Below are 19,190 nucleotides of genomic sequence, written 5' to 3'. Positions count from 1 at the left end.
ACTGAAAGGAAAGTGTTAGAGAACTGCAAAACCTCAGTGGATCAATAGATCACGTAGGTTGGCGACCTCCTCGTCATACTGCAACAAGTGCAGAAAGCTTCCTATGGTTACAGGTAACCTCATGTTATCTTATTCAGAAGCCCATTTTCCTTTTTTAATCCTCACCCTCTTCTGTGACTGACTTTTTAGCTGAGCCACTTTGCTTCCCGATGCAGCTTTCCAGTTTTGTGTCTCTTAAAAGCTATGTTTAAGTTTCAGTGTGAGCAACTGTTTGATAATAATTTGTTAGTGAACAACTGTTTGTTAACACTTAACATCAAGAACTATTAGCTACACAAACAGTTGTTAACCTTCAAAATATCCTTCCATATATAAACTCTCTCCACATTACTCATGTGGAAAAGGTTGAGTATTAAAGGTAGTTTGTTTGGAATTTTTTTTTTTTTTAAGAGATCGTCACATTGTGGATTTATATCAGTTTCACTTCAACTGTGGTGTGACATTTTCCAGCTTCTAGCCCTCTGGTTACAGCTGCCGCAGCCTTGCCTTTAATTTGCAAGGGGAGGGGGGGGTTCACTGGAGTTCCTTCAAGGCTCACAAACTGTTGACACAAGGCAGACATGAAATGCCTCATTGAACCAACTCCAGGCCCAATAAATGCAAACAATTCAAAGCTGAAACTATCTGGCAGCTGCAGCTGATTTGAGAAAATTCTTGTTGTGCCAGGAAAATCTTTTCCTTCAATGTTGTCGTCCCTGGAATACATTAGGAGCCACAAAACACAGAACAATATCCGTGGTAAAGAGATTATTTTCTTCTCTGTAGTATCACTTAAGATAGGTTGGAAAATTCGTATCATGCAGGAAGGTTGAGAAAAGCCTGAGATGCTAGTTTTGGTTTACTAGCCAGTCATTACATGAAGGTGTTTGTCAGAATAGGTGCAGGTCTACAGCTGCAAGGAAACATGAAATTGCCAGCAGCAAGGGGAAAAGGGAAAAAGGCTGTGATGTGCTCAGAAAGTATAAACACCATTAATCTCGCTGGGATTAGGGAGCAGCCATAACTACCTGGACTAGGGCACATGAGGGAGATCTAGTAAATCCTACAAGTTTTGCTGAGTAGCAGCATGAGCTACCACTTGTTTTTGCTGTACTCCCATCTAAGGAGGCTGTGAAGCATGGCTAGAACCAGAGCAGCAGCCCAGCTGAGAGGCTGCTGCTGCTGAGGGGCAGCCCCAACCCAGCCACTGTTTCCCACCTCACTGCATCCTGCAAGTAACAGAGTGACAAAACCAGCCACCTGAGATGTTTCCCACTTGCTCTGCTACAGAGGGGCACGGGCGGAGGGGAGAAGGCAATTGCATAGTACAGAGACAGGCTAACTGCAACATCGAGCTGAGAGCATTTTTAATGGGAAGTGCAGATTAGATCTTAATGGCAGCAGTACCTTGGACTTCATGCAACGGCGTTTCTAGAAATCTTTCATTTGCCACAGTGGGGGAGATGCTGACAGCTGTAGTATATTCTCTTCCACCTACAGCTATCGGCCTGTGCACAAGACCCCAGGCTTCCTCTGCCAAACATCACGTTGATTCTGACAGCAGGGCATTGAGATGTCCTGCTGCTGCACAGTGCCTGTTCCTGCAGCAAGAAGCTGCAGCACATACGCCTCTGCAGTCATAAATGCCACTGGAAGAGTAACATGGTGATAACACTTCACCGCTGTCTGTTCCAATAGAAAGTCCATCCAAAAAGACACCCACAGTAAAGCAAACCATAACTACTTGACATGGGGTTTTTTTCATAATCCTATTACAGAAAAAAAGAGATTTTGCTGTCACATAATATGACTTAAAGTTACTGTGATGGCACAAAGTACCAATTCACTACGAATTTTTGTGATTTGTAGCCTGCTCAGAAACACAGCTACTTCCTTGGAAACAAGCATGACAAAAATAGTTTACCTCCTCTCATTGATGATGGCTGTGAATACCACTAGTCAAGCTCTGCTTGGGCAGCTGCCTGCGCTCACTGGGCTTTTGAGAGGGAAGCCGGTGGACAACGGGCTACTCTGTTGAGTGCATCTACAAAGATTTACACGTACCCTCATTTTCATAACCGTGCATCTTCACAGTGCCTCTTTTCAAAGCCATCCAACCTACATGCAAGAAGTAGCAGTTATTTTCTTGGCGAACTGAATTTCTTGGTACAACCAAATAGTATACTTGTATTTTTTTTAAGAAAGGTCTCTGATGAAGTTAGCGAAGTTGTATTTTAATTCTGATAGAAAGAGCCCAACAACACATATTTAGCAAAATTAAGCAGACAAATGAAGGCATTACTAGCAAATCCGCAACACAGGTGAAGCTTGTGCTTGAACAGCACGTTTTAGTTTAGGTGGGTGGCAAGGAGATGAGTGTCATCCCTTCTGGCAATCATACCCGTCTCACTTGAAGTCTCTGCGTAGTTTAAAGTTTCAGGAGTTACTTCATTGTCTCCATCTGCTTGGTGTGCAAGACATTGAAGTAATAAACATAAAACAGCTTACAGTTGTGAAGTATAGATTTGTGCCAATACCTATGCATTTAACATTTTGGTTTGCTTTCTTGTTTTGAAACTGGCCACATAAAAGTAATGGCATGGCCTCCTGGAAAACAGTTAAACCCAGCTGTGTGGCACCTGTGGGCAGTCATTTTCAAGGGGGATTCTGGCTTTATTGAGCTCAGCAGCAAGGATGGCTTCTGGTTTGAAAGGCAAAACTGTATCAGCTGTGGGCTCAGAGACTGTCGGAAGAGCCTGGTCTCCATTTTCCCTGCAAGCTCTTCCTCTGCTACACTTTTCTCATTTTAAAAATACCTGTTACCAGTCTGATAGGAACCAAGGCACGTGAAAGAGAAAGAAAACTGGTATCATGATACTGATGAACACTATATGGGGAGAGGAAGCAGCAGCTAAAAGATGTGAGGAGGGAAAAGCCTTAGGAAGTGAACAGATCTCTTGGAACGTGGGGAAGAGAGTAACAGTGCCTTGGATGGGTATTTATGAAGTAGTGTTGTGTCCAGCTCAGGAAGCACGATTCTCTGGGCACTAAGAGAGGATTATATTCTATATACATTATTCCTGCTCATTTGTTTACTCCACCAGGTGGGAGAATCTGTATCCAAATGGCAGAAATACACAGAAACAAGTATTCTCTCTACCTTATTAAAAGTCTTGTCTCACAAGCTTAATTAGATTTATCCCCACTGCAAAATAAATTTAATACTTCATTTTAGGTGCTTAATTTTGTAGATGCAGTGTTTCTATTCACCTTTTACACAATTCCAATATAGAAATATGGCATATAAAGACAGCTATTTATGTTTCATACAGTATATTTATAGCTGATAAAACTGATGAGTGCCTTGGAATTTATGAACCAGCGTTCACCCAAAGAGACATTAGTAGTGTAGTCAAAGGTTAGTCAAAACTGACTTTTAAAATTCCCAGTTAATGAAAATCTCTACTACTCCAAAGCAAAGTTTTTCTAATGTATCATCATCTGTTTTGATTGAAATTGATTGAAACATAGCCCAAACCTTGTATATAAAATTCAACATTTGTCTATTAGAAACAGTAGGAGTTTATCAATACATTATGTTATACCTGCATGGCCTTGTAAAATTCAACAATTTCCAAGATGCTTCTATTCTACTACTCTGCTGCTGCCTGTGGAACAGGAGGCAAAGATGAAACTGTGCAATTAGGAAAAAGGACTGTTCTTGTAACTACAAACCTGACATACCTATAAATCATCTTTAGCTTGATATTGAAATCTATTAAAAAGCAGGCACTGTATTTAATCAGATCCATTACAATTTATGATTTAGGGGACCAACATGTAGGGGTCACATTACTACAGAAGTATCTCACAACCAACAGTATGAGTAACTTGAAGCAAGAACCCACGAACACAGTCTGTAGCAGGAACGCAAGCAGTGGCTGATGTGTGGCATCTTTATTTAGTAACGACTTTGTATTTCAGGTGATTTGGCCTGACTAATGTATAGGATTCTTAATGAAAGTAAAGCTCTAATGGGGAAACCCTTATTGTGCTTTTTTCAAGGAGACATCAGGTTTATACCACCTCTGAAGATTAGCTTAACTAGTAAATAGAAGAGCCTAGTTGTGTGTGGGGTTTTTAAAAGCTCATGACTTTTTCTTGCTCTAACACATAAACATTGCAAATTAAGTGCACCGTACTTCTGCAAAGAGATGTTTAACAACTTACATTACTTTTTCTGTACAGCATACATACACACACAAGTTTATATGGTCATAAGTGATGACAAAATAGATCTGATCTTTTACAAAAAGGAGGTCTGGGTTTGTGACCAGGCTTTAGAAAAAAGGTGAAACAATAACCAGAAGTTTTTAAAAAGCCAGTCTGGCAACAATAGTGGATAGCCAGTCTTATCTTACTTGGCAACTGGTAGGCAGTTCTGATTATTATTAAAAGCAACTGGAGAGGCCTCCCCAGAAGGAGACCTATTTTCTCTTCTAGTAATCCTTTATAAAAACGTCAGCCTGCTGGATAATGAATCTGAAAACACACGACATATTCAAACATCTCTCAATCCTTTTACTAAAGGAGCATCTCTCAAGATTGAAAAAGAGACCACTATTCATGATCTTTCAACCATCCAGTTGTGGTTGTTATATATATGCATTGTTATAAACCAACCAGCTAAAAATCACTTCAGAGAGGTCACTGAAGAGTCCTTGAATGCGTGTTGTTCTTTCAGCTGGGATAGAGTTAATTTTCACAAGAAGCTGGGAGTGGACACAGCCAGGACAGGTGACCCAAACTGGCCAAAGGGGTATTTCATACCATGTGACATCATGCTCAGGACAGAATGGTAAAAACTACCAGTTAGAACGGAACTCTAACAGAGAAGTTCCCATTATCCAGCACCTGCATTGTTTGGTCCCCATTTACCTAATAGGTAAGATACAAAAGACAGTAACTGCAAATGTCTACACATTTAAAAGAGAGAGGTTATCACACCGTGTTGATTAAAGCTAGCCCTGAAAACATTACTTGCAGCTGAATATTTCAGCATTGAGAAATGTGGAGTCACTGATAAAAAACCAGAAGGAGCTTGGCTGAAAAAGTTGTAGATCTTATGAGAATCAGTGCAGTCCAGAAGCATAGTTCACGTAACATCGAAATTCATTGGCTAAATTTCGTGAGTGTTTTGGAATAAACTTGCATATCTTTACACCAAGATGCTTTGCTGCCTGTTCCTCCATGATTGCACCTGCAACAAAAATAATTAGTATTTGATGAGAAAAACAGTAACAGAATGTTTGGGCTTTTTTAATAGCTCCTCCCAAACGTGTATATATTGAGCCGGCTTTTTTTAAGGAAGCAAAGCTTAAAGCAGTGACATTGTCAACCCTTTTTAACAGCTGAAGGTATTGGGAAATTTAGAATAAATCTGAAAGAATGGAAGATGCCCCAAGGAGATGAATGTCCAAGGATTTTCATAAAAATAGGTAGAGGGTAAGATCAGTGCCCCTTTTATAGAAAACAGAAATTTGAACTCAATCTTCTTGCTACATGCCAAAGAAATTACATGGTAGGGAGCCATGGGAAATGCAAACAGATTACATATAGTCTTCTACTTAAATAAACTGCGGTGTGGTATTTACAGCTACGTGATGAGAGATCACTTCCTTGGGCAGTATTTCTCAAACTTTGTAAACTGAAGGACCACCTATCCATTTTAGGGGAAAAAATTCTGAGAACCATCCTTGTACATGACTGCCATGTGCAATTAAATGAAGAAGTAGGCTTTCTATAGCCATATATTATCTTAATTTTTATTTATTTTGCCTGCTTGGTTGACTTCCCTCAAGTTGTATGTATAGAGGGCTTTTGTCCTTTGTTTTTTTGCAAAAGTTGCTTGGACATCTTCAGATGTCTTGTAATAAGATTACAGTTTAAGAAACACCATGACTAAGGCAGATACTCGTTGCTTCTTAAACCAGTAAGTGCATCTTCATCAAGAAGGACCTGCAAGTATAGTTTGTAAGTCTTCCAGTTTCACTGCTCTAGTCACTGGGTTTTCATTCCTCCTGCTGCATTTCAGCATCTAAGATCTCCTCACTTGAATCACAGTGGCAGAATCTCCCATACATTGTAATTCACATTACAATTTCTATGTTTACCAGTAAGGACAGGTAATATGAAAAAAAAAAAAAAGTTTACTTTTTTTTCTTTTGAAGACTTAGCTAAAATCATCCCACTACTGAGCAAAGGCCATGCCAACCTATTTGTCATTCTTCCTAGTTAGCTCACCTTAGATGCTAGGTAGTATCTGGCAGCTGAAATCCTGCAGCTACTGACATGTTTAGAAAATCATAAATTTGTCAGGTTATTCAATAAGACATTAAGTTGCACCTATGTTTGTCATACCCAGAATTCAATCATTGCAATTACAGAGAATGGCCCTTTTACAAGAAAAAATTATTTCTGGAATTTTGCAGGACTGTCTTACAATTCTTCAAGAATTTAGTAAAACTCATAATGCCATATGAAAAAAGTACTGACGTTAACTATTAAAAAACACAGCCTTCAGTTTAAAATAAAGGTTGAACTAAAGTATTCCCCAAAAAAAGCTCAGGATACCTCCTTGAATTTATGATAAATTACTGCATTAGTATTTTTCTCACTTGAGTAATTTTGTCTTTTGAGAGAGAAAAAGATTCTTAATGGTGACCTAATATTTTTATTAATTATACCTGTGCAAAGCAGAATCTTTCCTTTTGTTAAGTATTTGATGGTCTCGGCAGTTTTTTGAAGACATTCCTCAGACAGATAGGGTGGATCTGCTATTACAATGTCAAAACTGTGTGGAAGGAGATTTTCAGGTAAGTTCAAAGGGTGGTTGTAATCATAGAAGATAAATTCTTCTCCATATACAGAAAACCTTCTGTCGTATTCCAGTATACACACTGAAAAATCTTTACCATCCTGTTCTTTCAGTTTCTGGTACACACTTGGTACACTAACACATGCTATCCTGAAAAAGAGACAGAATATTTAAAAGGCGAACAACAAAAAACCCTACAGCAGTCCTCAGGGCTGCTTTGGGAAAACATTTGTCCCAGAGATGTGATCTACTCTTCCTCCATTTTAACCAATAATTACTTTAATAACAAAGTTTTAAGTATTAAAGTCATTACCTATTCAACCTCCATGCTGCACAAAGACTTTAGGCTTAACTACAGAGAAAATCGTGTTTCAGAACAGCAAGGAAATATACTTGAAAACCTAAAATTAAAAATGACTCCTTACAAAAATAGGATGAAAACTAAGTTTTTCCATCTGTTCTACAGAAACATTGCATGAAAAAAGGAATTAAAAGTCATTAATATGCTCTGGAACTCTTTGTATTTCTCAAAAAATAAAGATTCATAGGCAGAGCCTACAACGTTCAATGAAATGCTGAATGGTAACATCAGTATGAACTATTAATTAAATAACACCAAAGCATTTCTGCAATATCTCAATTGAACAAAGATGAAGTACAATGAGTAATGAATTAAACAGCATGCTCAGCCTATGCAGCAGAAAAAGTATTTACAGAAAAGACATGTTAAATCTACAATGAAATCATTAAAACCTACCTGCCACCTTTTCCAGCTGCCACAACCGCTTCATTAGCCAGGCACGATGCAGTTTCATCATTGTACCAAAACTGGCTCAGTTGCTGAGAAAGATAATACACAATTACAAACAATATCAAACCTTCTGACCGTGCTATGTACAGTTAGTTTTGGTGAGTCATATTCAAAGAAAATCAAAATCCACAGCAACTTCTCAGTTCACAAACGGTAAAGCTGGAAAGCCGACTATTTTGCTGATAGCCTTTTTACTTCTGTAATTCAGTGACAAGCAGCAGTGTCACTGCTGTGACACTGTGTGTTTCCAAAGCATTTACTGCAGTACCAGGAAAACCAAGTCATGCAAAATCACTGACAAGATTAGTTCAAACCAAAAGTGCAGATGCACAATATTTATGTGCTCTTCAGTTGAGTTACTTTGGCAGAAGAGGAGAAAGGAACTTGAAAAATGACAGTATAAGAGGAAATAAAGGATAAAGTACTAACCAGAAGAGGTCAGGAAGAGTACAAAAAAACCCCCAACCCAGAGACAAAAAAAAAAAAAAAAAATCAGTCTGTCAGAAGGAAAAAAGCAAGGCAGCCATCCACAAAACCAAAGAACTAAACCACCAAAAAAAATAGGACGTGAAGGGAAAGATCACTCAAACTAGATACACTGTTGGTCTCAAACTCAAGGAAGAATCTTCACTATCTTTCCATGCCAGGCTGAAGTTAAAATTTCCAGAAGGACAGATGCTTCCATTGGCAGCTTTATTCCCTCTCTTCAGGTAATTTCATTTTGTACCCCCCCACACATGGAGAACAGAAAACCGTGCCCAGATTTAATATTAAAGCAAATATCCCTACAGTGTTACTGTCCATGAGTGGTTCGATTTTGCCACTCTAGGAACATCTTGAGTGTTCCCCTTGTTAATTTAATTTCATTATCCACCCACAAAAGAAACCTGGTAAAGCCTGTTCCTCTAACTGTGCTTCACTCCTGGAAGTTTAGTTTCTTACCCAGTCTTCTTCTATTGAGCCAACAGAATATTGATTAAACCCTTGGGAGGTCTTCATGCCCTCTCTCTGCTGCTGTTCCAGATAGAACTCCTGGAGGGCAGCCAACGCATGGGATGAAAGCTGGGGAATGTCATCATCATCATCATCCATTTCTCTAGATGTCAATCGGAGGGGAAAAAAAAATTAATTAAATTACCCCTTTTCAGTGGTGAATGCTTTTAATAACGGCATACTCTGCTGAAGTAAAACAACCTCTACTGACACTGCAGACTTAGTCTAACAGCTACTGGGAAAAGCTCCTAACATGAGAAAACATACTCCCTCTACTTAGGAGCTCTTAAACCAGTGAGAGGCAGATTGAAATAACATGTCTCCAGAGAGAATTCAGGAACAGCAGCAACACTGCTCCCTTTCTATACAACACAGATTTGGCTTGTATTCTTACAGGTAAGTTGTCATTACAGTTCTTGATTTCCTGAATTCATACACCTTTTTTTGTATCAGCTTGCAGGAAAAAAAGCTTTAGTGGATTTTGCAAATCCTATATAAATTACTGCCTTTCCCCCCAGAAATAATGATAGCTACTGGTCATTCCGTCCTATGTTCAAAAGTCAACACAATTCTGACTCAAAATGAAGTAAACTAGTATTCTAGGATCAGCATCACCTGGCTTTTACTTCCACACCAGAATCCCAGAAGTCTTCTACAAACAAGAGCAGGCAAGAAGCTCAAGAAGATGTTTTTCTAAGAAAACACTACTTGACTGAAAATCTGTGTATTTTGTGCGTAAGAACACAGCCATACATTGTATCAAAGAGACATGGTATATACTAATGGAAAAGTGCAGCCATTTTCAGAAAACTCTTGAGGTGGGTTATGCTGCACAGTATCACTTAACCCTGCTCGCCCCAAGCAGCTAAGCAGCATCTGCCCAGAGGGAAACCTGACGCGTTGGTGTCTGTCCCAGAAGAGACCACCTCAGGGAACAAAGGTGATGAAAAGAGGAACCCAGCACCTGAAAAGTACTGGAGAAAAGTGGAAAAGATTCTTCTCTAAGAAACCCATTTTTTCTGCAACTGGTCTAAGAACTAGTACACAATCAATAACAGAACTTAGAAACAGGCGTACGCTGCCTTTCTGCAGAAGTCATCGAGAGAACCGTGCGTCATCTGAACTGCATGCAACTTCAAAAATTCAGTATAATTTGAAGTATAGCTGCTCAGGGTTTTTCTTTCTCCCTATTCTCTGCATTACAACAGAGGAGACAGCTTTCAAGACATTTCCTAAAACTCAGCTTCTCCCTACTTGCTGGAAAAATGGTACCATTAACTTGCCACTGTGAGATAACTCATCAGTATTCATTAGAATAATTACTCTGCCATTCCACTGACAGGGTACACACCTACATGCGAGAAGAGTAAAGCTCGTGGCTTTTCCAGAGTATCGTTTATTGACTTACTGGCTTCTCAGGCAGGGTTGGCCAAACAGGGAATCGTTCAGAGCCTAAAGACCCACCTATGCCATTAGCAAGAGAATTCTGGAGTCAAGCTACCTACTAAAACCAAAATGGCTAGTTTTGTCCCTATTTTTTGGTTGAATAGAACATAAATGCTTTTAAAGTATTTATATTATTATATTATGTATTATTTAAAGTATTTACTATAAAAATTACTGCAAGTTCACACAGATAATATAGTTTCTAGCAACAATGCTGTAATGATACACAATGCTACAATCCATTTTAGGCCCTGTACAAGAACTTTTTTCATTAAGACAGATGTTAGAAGTTTAAAATCACTCATCTCACAACTTACTTTTTTATTAAGTGCATCATACATGTAGTAATCTGGTTTGTTATTATCCCCCTAGGCAAGGACACATCTATGCTTGACACTAAGAAACTGAAACAGCTGCAAACTTGCAGTTCTTAAGTCAAAAGTTGAAATTTTGCTGTTCAGTGAGCCCACATAGGCATTTTGCAAGGACTAAATCCATGCCCCATGAAATGAAACTACTCCACGGATAACATTGCTGATGAAGCATTACCCATTTGTTTCAGTAGATAAAAAGGCATACAGTCATAGACATCTTTTTTCTATAAATATTTTTGTAGTTGATTTTTAATAGTCTTCCTTTCGGTTTGTAAAGTAAAGCCTTAGGAACCAAGCAGTAATTAACTGTGAGGTTGCAAGGAGAGGTAACTCAAAACATATGGTAGAAATATTATGTACCCCTATTAGAGCACCTTCAAAATTCAAGATACTTTTCTGAAGCATACATATATATGCCTAGAAATACTGACGTAGGTCATTAGCATGAAGACATTTTCATGCTCAAGAAACTACATCAGAAACTATTAAAGTGAGTTTATGTGAACGAGACTTGTAAATTCCTTTGGCTTTAAGGCAGTAGAAAGTCCACTGTTTGAAAGCCCCCTCTATACCCCCCCTCTCCCGGAAAGCTCAGCGCTCTCAAGTCCAGAAACAACCTTGAAAGTTTTGGGGGAGCGATGGGAGGAAGCAGAGACATCCAAGGTGCCTCTGGCGCTCAGGGAACCTTTAAACTCTGTTAACTCCCAAGGCCCCTAAGCCCTGAGGCTCCAGCTGGCCCATCCACACTTGAGCCCCGGGTCCCTCCAGGAGCAACCTGGAGCAGCCTGTCCTCTGTCCTCTCTACTAGAGCCACATGGGGGGACAGGGTTGCATTTTAGGAACGCTCTGAGATTCAGAGCGTTTGCAACACATTCAGTATTGGTACAGCCACATTACCTACACTAAACCTTGTACGAATAGGAATACAAGGTTTAAAAACTAGCAATGTGGGAAATCTTCTTACTATTACTTCATAGCTGAAGTGTTGCATTTGCACCTAATTAAAAAGCAAAACAATAAAGAAATCAGATCTCCAAGAATAGCTCAAGAACATTGCGTACACAGCTTGGAAAAATAAGAATCACAGTGAAGTCAAGTTCATCTAAGGAAAGCAGGAAAAAAGGGGGTAAGCTCCACAGAAACAGCAGAACATCAACAGGAAGGGTTGTGTTCATAGGGTAAAATGGCAAATGTGAATGCTACTGGCCTCTGAAGGGCCAGATCTACCATAAAACGGGAAAGTGAGATGACTACAACTATGCCACATGGCCCACAGCTCACACAGTGCAGCAGGTAGGACGCAGGGGGTGGAGGTGCCAGCAGACTCCTTAGTCCCTTCCCGTCTGCACAGCTCAACCTCTCTCTTACTAGATGATGAACTGTTCAGGTAAAAGCCATCACTACAGAGTGAAAGCTCTTCAAAGAAAACAAAAAATAAGTGAAAAGAGATAATACCAAGTGAAAACAGGACTCCAGGAGACTCCAAGGCCTTGTCTATGCAAGAATACTGTACCTATTTAACATTACTTTCCAGCTGTCATGTATGAAAACTCTGATTTTATATAGCCAAATTCTAAAGGGGAGGGGGAAAAAAGTTAGAAGGAACACTATGGAAAAATTACTCGTTCAAAAATTCCTGCAGTCTTTGGTCCCCTGTACATTGGTCCAGCCATAATTATGAAGTTATGATCATCTGGAAACCAGTCCTCTTTGAGATAGAGTGTGGCTTCTATGCCCAAATGTAACTGTGTCCCCTATCCAGAGAAGTTTGGAAACCTGCAGTCACCAGGTCAGCTGAGACAAGTGCCCCGAGTGCCACCTGCCTGGAGGTGAACAAGTCCCGATCAGAGTGCTGGACATGTGCCCTACCACCTTAAAGCCTGGGAGGTACTGCTCTCTGCTTGAGCTTCAGCTCCTTAACACGTACAGGGATCCAGATCCCACAGTCCCAGACAATGATCGGAGGGGGTGGCCAAACTAACCCACATATAGGTGCTGAGGGAAAAAAAAAGCCCAGAGAAAGAGTGTCTCCTGCTGGAAACAATTTTTCAGATCTTTAAATCCTAAAAAAAGTTGTCAATGATTTGACAAGATACTGGGAGTATCGCCAAATGCACTTTCACAGGAATGACGGACAGGACAAAGTGTATGAAATATATCAGTCTAAAGTAATTTAGACAAAACAAAACTCCTCCTGCTAGCTAGGGTGGTCTACCCAGAAGAAATGAAGAAATGCTAGGCCATACCTATGTCTGTTTTTGCAGAATCTTCTAATACAAATAAAACTTTTTGCAACATCTGAGAGGTCATCCTCAGTCACAGGCAGCCGCTTGTTCCCTCACAGTCAACTGGGAAAAACTCAAACCTCAAGTTTTTGGGGCCCAAGTGCCATGAACAGAACAGCCCTCTGAACAAGATGGCCAAGCCAGGGGATGTCAGAAAAGCAGAACTGACAAACCTGCACACAAACCTGTAAGCAGTTTTTTCTTATGTACTAATGGTTTTGTGGAGTAGGAAAAGAGGGACAAGGCAGGATTTGTGGACCACGAGCACCTCACCTGCCACAGATCTGAGAACAGCTCCATTTCAGGATTAAGTCCAGAGAACTTTTTGTTAACATCTACGGCAAATGGTTCAAGAGGAAAGCTGTACTAGTTCAGAGCAAGGGTTGATAGTGGTCATTCCTGAAGGTGGCCAAAAACAGCTGTCTCGGAGCAAGATAAGGCAATTACATGTGATACCTCCCCACTCTATACTCTCCCAGACTTTAGCCATTTTTCACTAAGGGAGTTGGTTTTGCATCCGAAGTGATTTATTCTGTGCATGCAGTTCTCTTAGAGATGCTTGTCCAGTATCCCTTAAATTCACATGAAGCTTTTTAGTCTATAACGTCAGCTGGTAAACTACCTCTTCTTGCTGTGAACTCTGCTACTAGCCTCACGTGATGCAAAAACTTGGCATATCAGAAGAGAAAGCAAATATACAGTCTCTCCACACCACCCCATGTGTCATTTCACAGACATCTGTAAGTCATCCCCTTCCCTCACTCCGCAAGTTGGCTCTGTTCTAGCCTGAAGGGTCTTCACCTACTCCATCGGCTGGCTGACAGAAGTCCACACATTCACTCATCCTTGTTACACGCTTCTAATACATGGTTTTTTTGAGATTAGACTAGAACGCTATACAATGATATATGTGTGATCATGTATTTACGCTGTCGCTTTATGATGTTTTTTAGGAAAAGAAATAGACTGTAACAGAAAAGTTCTAACATTGGAAGTGTTCTTCTGGCTTGCCACCAAACACTGATACAAGGCTTTGGAGAATCACATATTACCACCCTGAAGTCTCCTGCCTGAGTGGGAATGGTGTCTGCTGAGAACATGATTAAGTAGAATTTACAAAGAAATGTAAAAGGTTCTGCCAAGAGCTCCGAGATACAACACATACAGAACCAAACTAAAAAGCAGTTCTGGTCCCTTCATCTTAAGAAAAAAGATGAGAAAATATTGAAACTAGAAGAGGTTCAAGAGGGGTAGCGAGACATCCAAAGACTACGTTTTGAGGAGAATGAGTACGAGGAAAAGTAACTGATAAAGGGGTATGACAGAGCCTGTAATCACGAGTGGCAGGAACATTGTGGGCAGAGATCAACTACTGTTTCCCAAGGCAAGAACTAGAAGGCAACAAGAGTGGACTGCAAGAGCCTGGTTCAAAAAATATTAAATCAAAAGGAGCTGGTTCTTGACATGAGGTGTTGCTGAGCTATGAAGTATCACTGTTGATGACAAAATCACACTGCTTCAAAGCGACACAGAAAAGCTTATAAAAGAGAAACTCTGAGAGGATTACTAAATATGTAGAAACTGCATTGGATTCAAAAAGTAAGGTCTGGAGGCCAGGTGGCTACTTGGAGAATGAAAGTCTGATGTATTCTAGCCCAATTCCCACCCGTTTTAATACGCGCAGTCCGAGAGGGAGTAGGCTGGACTCAGAAGGGCTGTTACCCTCCTACACGTGAATGACGAAACACTGACAGTTTCTGAAGGCGGCCCTTTTCCCTGCTCCCTCTTGTATTCAATTGCTTAGAGCGCCCACTGCTGCTAGTGCATCACCGCCGCGCCCCCCCAAGAGGAGAGCCGAGCCGAGCCGAGCCGAGCCGCCCCCCCCCCCCGCCCTCTCCTCGGTCGCCACCTGGCCCAGAGCAGCGACAAGCAGAGCGCGGCCAGTCGGCGGGAGGCGCCGCGCTGCCCTACCGCTGCCGAGGGTTACCCTCCCGCCCGCCGCCTCAGCGGCCCCTTCAAAGCTGGGAGCGGCACGTCCCCGCCGCGACAGCCTTGCGCTTCCCCCAGGCCCGGGGCACCGCTGGGAACAGTCCCCCGGGCCGCAAACGCCACTCGAGCGCAGCCGGCGCGGTCCCTCCGCTACGGGAGACCCAGGCCAGGGGCAGAGCGGGCCCGAGCCCCGCCGCCCACGGAGAGGGGAGTGCCGGCCGCCCTCACGGGGAGGATAGGCGGGCGGACGGGCACGCAGTCTCCCCCGACCTCAGCACTCCCCGCACCGAGCCTGCCTCCTCGCTCCACTCACCGGCCGCCAGATCCCTCCGCGCACGCGGACCTGTCCCACCCCGCGCCAGTGCCGCGCGCAGCGGTGCCGGCCAAGGGCGCGCGCCCCCTGCCGGGGACTTCGACCGGGCGGGGCGGGGCGGCGGTCCCAGCGGCTGCTCCGCCATTGGCTGGAACGGCCGCCCCTGGCCCCGCCCCACCTCCCCCGCCCCCGCCCCTGCCGGTCGCCGCTGACAGGGCGCCCGGGCTGAGGCGCTGCCGTGCGCGTAGGGCGGTGGCGGCCTGCGGAGGGGCGCGGCCTGCCCCCGCCGCGGTTCCCTCACCCTGCCCCTCGCGGCCCTCCCGGCCACTTACACACTCCGGCGGGTGCCCGCCTGCGCCGGCGTCTCGTCCGAGCCGGGACCGGCGGCGCCTGTCCCGGAGCGCAGCTACCTGAGGGGGGCTACTGGGGCGCTGCTCCCCCGGCAGCCGGAGGGCAGCCGGCTCATTTCGCTGTGCCTTTCACCACTGCGGTGGTTCGGGCGGCTTTAAAGCGATCTGCAGAAAGGTTTCCAACTTAAATACGAGCTTCATAAAAACATACGACCTGTGCAGAGAGCCAGCGCCGTTAACTGCCTCAGCCCGGAGCGCTGCTGCCGCCGGTTCTCCCCCGGTTCACGCGTCCTTCCCCCGTCCTGCTGCGGGGTCAGGCCCAGGGCAGCCCCACATGGCTTGGAGTAGTTGTTTGCGCAGATACAGAAATCTTAGATAGGATCCACCTCAGGCTAGACATCCACAGGTAGCCAGTCATGTTAGACTTGGGAACGACGGATGTATGTCACGTTAGATGCCAAGCGTTGAAAAGCCAGGAGCTTCTGACTGCAATACCAGCCTAGCTCCGCGCGTTGGTTTTCTTGATCTGGCTCTCCTGTCCAGTGTCTCCATTTGAACTAAACATTATCAGGTAGGAACAAGCTCCCTTTCTTGTGTACAGACAGAAGTCAAGCTGCTGCTTAGATAGTTTCAAAAGATAGCAAGTTTAAAAAAAATACTGTTTCAATTAATTCACTGCATCTTTCACTTCAGGCACGCAAACTTCTCCTCATTTCTCATGTTGTGCAGGCACAACATGCTTGTCTGGTACTTCTTGTCATCTCACATTGCCCCAAACAAAAAACTTAAGAACTTCCTCACCCCTGTTTTGTGGGGGTGTTTTGGGGTTTTTTTGGTGGTTTTTTTTTTTTTTGGCTGTGGTTGGTTTTTTGTTTTTTGTTTGTTTGAAGTTCCTTCTTTATAAAGGCTTTATAAAGTCTGGTAATTCGTAAAAAGCATTTTCATAACATTGTCTGTCTTTTTGCTCATTCACTCCCCTATAAACCAACTCATAGAAAGTCGCCCATCAGATTATTTGTAATTAACCCAACAGCAGGCTCTCCTCGCATTCTCCAGAGCTAGATGTTCTTATCAGCAAAGAGTTGAGTAAGAAGCTGCTATATTACCTACGACCTGTTGTATCTTTATCTGCTGCAACACTTCACTCTGGCTGAACAGAAAGTTCCAGGCTCAGCACTGGGCACCTACAAGCAGAGCAGAACTAGTTCCTTGAAGACAGAAATACTAAATTCTGATGAAATATTTTTGCAGTACAGCTTACATAGGCAGCAGAGAATCAAACTTTCTTGCCATAACAGGCAAGAGGCGGAGATAGGCCGATTTTTCATTCAGATCCTCATAGCTTTTACCTCTCTGCCATTTAGAAACAAGGCTTTGCATGACAGTAGAGAACTGTGAGCACTTCCATTTGGTTTTAAAAGACTTCCGAGTAGTCTGGATCTGGCACTCAGTGCATTACCCCCTTTGTCTTTGACAGGTCTTGCCAATAAAGGTCTTCAGCCCAGCACAGAAGATTGGCCTATGCGAGTGCACCCATATCCATTCATGTTACCACCACTGCTGCAATTTAAAACAAACCAACCAACCCTTTTCCCTGCATTGCTGCAAAGGGACAGTTATCAGACATCTGCATGATATTACGGAGTGCAGTAAGAAATCTAGTTTAGATTCTACAGAGAAGTGACACAAATAATTTTCTTATTTCATGCATGTTTGGAAAGCATTTTACATGAAAAATGTTCTGCATAGGGCTGACAAGGAAAGGGTAAAGGAGACCAGGCAGACATACTCCTTCCAGATTTCTCAGAGCAACAGTCCCCCACTGTGATGAGCAATTCCTCCTCACCGGGAGGGTTACAGAGATCATGTGAGGTCACATGGCTGTGCAGGGCCACATTACTGAGGTTATGATATCAGATACTGCTTGGCAGCAAACAGACATCTCAAGACCTTGCTAGAATCTGTTATGGGATGGTTCTAGAAGGAAAGCTCAGGAGGAGCTGGAGTGACCCTGTAGGAAAGAAAAAGAGTTATATCCTCAATGCAATCTCTTTGGGATGGGAGGACAAACGAACCACAAATACAGGAACACCTGTAATGTGCACCCTGCAAGAAATTTCTTATTAACAGTTAGGTTTTATTTTTATTGTTTCCTAATCTTTTTTACAGAAAGGTATTTCTAGTTAGGCCATCTCCCCTCTCCTTCCACTGACAGACCCACGTCACACAGCAGTGACAACAGTCTAAGGCTTGAACCTGACAACACAGACCACTTTACTAATGAATTTCCCAGCACTGTCAGACCAGATCAGGAACAGAGCATGGAACAGTGTTTAAAACCACAGTTCTACACTGGAAAGTAACAGTTATGTTACTTTTGTGGTTTAGCTTTTTTTCCTTTTTATTTTATAGTCTATTGTATTCTTTCTTTACTAATGAAAGTCTATACTTTCCAGTCCTCTTGTTGTAGCACAAGCCATAGCCATATGAAAAAGTATAATCAGTTTTAACTAATAGGAAAATAGATTATTAAATTCCTAATGTAGAGTCTCTGCTGTTGCCATTAAGGCTAAAAAATTTAATAGCTTTTCCCCCAAAAAATCTCGACATTTTTAGGGCTGGTAAGCCAACTGCACATTCATTTGGACAGCAGCCAAGCATGCAATGCTTTACAACCATACAAGGATTGCTTCTAGTTAATGTCAACATCATCCTACTTCTGAAGATGGAAAATAATAGAAGTGGAAATACTCTACCTGCAGAACAGCCTGCAACATCTTGTCTTTGTAAGAGAGGCTTACTGCACTTTTTCTTTCTGTTCTACAGATGCAGGAGAAAACATGCACTAGAGCCCCATGGGGTAGCTCGGACAGCTTCAGGAGCCCTTGGGTCATGCAGTAGGACAGATGGACAGTCAGTCAGCTAGCCTTTTCAAAGCTTGCAGTCGCTCTCTGCATGCAAGCTCAGTGGTAAGTTTTCATCCTCAAACAGTTTATGGACTCTCAACTCTCTATTGGAGATGCAAATCTTCTTAGAAACATTACAGTGATACATGATGCCAGTGATGTCGTCTTTATTTTGTGAGGCTTTGTGGATCCCCTGGAAGTAATTCAGGGACCACAAAGAGGGCTACAGACTTCCGACTGAAAAACCTTCTACTTAAGTGACTACTAGTCACTTCATACCACCTAGTAGTATTGACATTTTAAATGGATTTTAGAAGTATTTAAAAAAACCACCCTGAAACAGAATTACCAGTCTTTATACCTTTGTACATTTTAATATCCCCATGATTTCACTATGCCACAGTGTCCCCAATTTATGCTGTTCTCTCAAAAACCGCCCTGAGATACATGCTAATGTACAAACTTGATGGAATTTTCTGGCCAGAGCCTTCTCGTGGTTGTTTTTGCTTTCCCCCTCCCAAAAATGTAATCACTCTGCCATCACAAGAAGCAGGAAGGAAAATATATAAAATATATTTAGCAAAACCAGTAAAATTAAAGTGGAACAGAAAATGCAGTCAAGTAGCAAACATTATGTACAGCAGCAGATTTTACAGTTTTTCCTACACATACCTCTACACTTATTTCACACACTCTTTTTAAGGAGGAAGAAGAAAATAGAAATAAGCTAGTGTTAAGAAAGAAAACAGCTTTTTCCTGAACAGTAAACGGGCTTTATCACTGTTTTTTGCTTTTGAAACTCCAATT

At 42.3% G+C, this 19,190-nt stretch overlaps 1 protein-coding gene across 1 annotated transcript; it reads right to left on the bottom strand.

Annotated features, from left to right (window-relative positions):
* Window positions 1–2,252: 2,252 nt before the first annotated feature.
* Window positions 2,253–15,230, bottom strand: EEF1AKMT1 (EEF1A lysine methyltransferase 1). The gene is made up of 5 exons (XM_075742195.1): window positions 15,128–15,230; window positions 8,670–8,823; window positions 7,674–7,756; window positions 6,786–7,066; window positions 2,253–5,299 (listed from the first exon to the last, which is right to left on the bottom strand). The coding sequence occupies exons 2-5, from the start codon at window positions 8,817–8,819 to the stop codon at window positions 5,172–5,174; spliced, it is 642 nt and encodes a 213-aa protein (XP_075598310.1). The 5' UTR covers window positions 8,820–8,823; window positions 15,128–15,230; the 3' UTR covers window positions 2,253–5,171.
* Window positions 15,231–19,190: the final 3,960 nt, after the last annotated feature.

Source organism: Balearica regulorum, chromosome 1 (genome assembly GCF_011004875.1).
Source record: "Balearica regulorum gibbericeps isolate bBalReg1 chromosome 1, bBalReg1.pri, whole genome shotgun sequence".
In the NCBI taxonomy this organism is placed as follows: domain Eukaryota; kingdom Metazoa; phylum Chordata; class Aves; order Gruiformes; family Gruidae; genus Balearica; species Balearica regulorum.
Note: the sequence above shows the minus strand (reverse complement) of the source record. Positions and strands in the feature narration are given on the sequence as shown.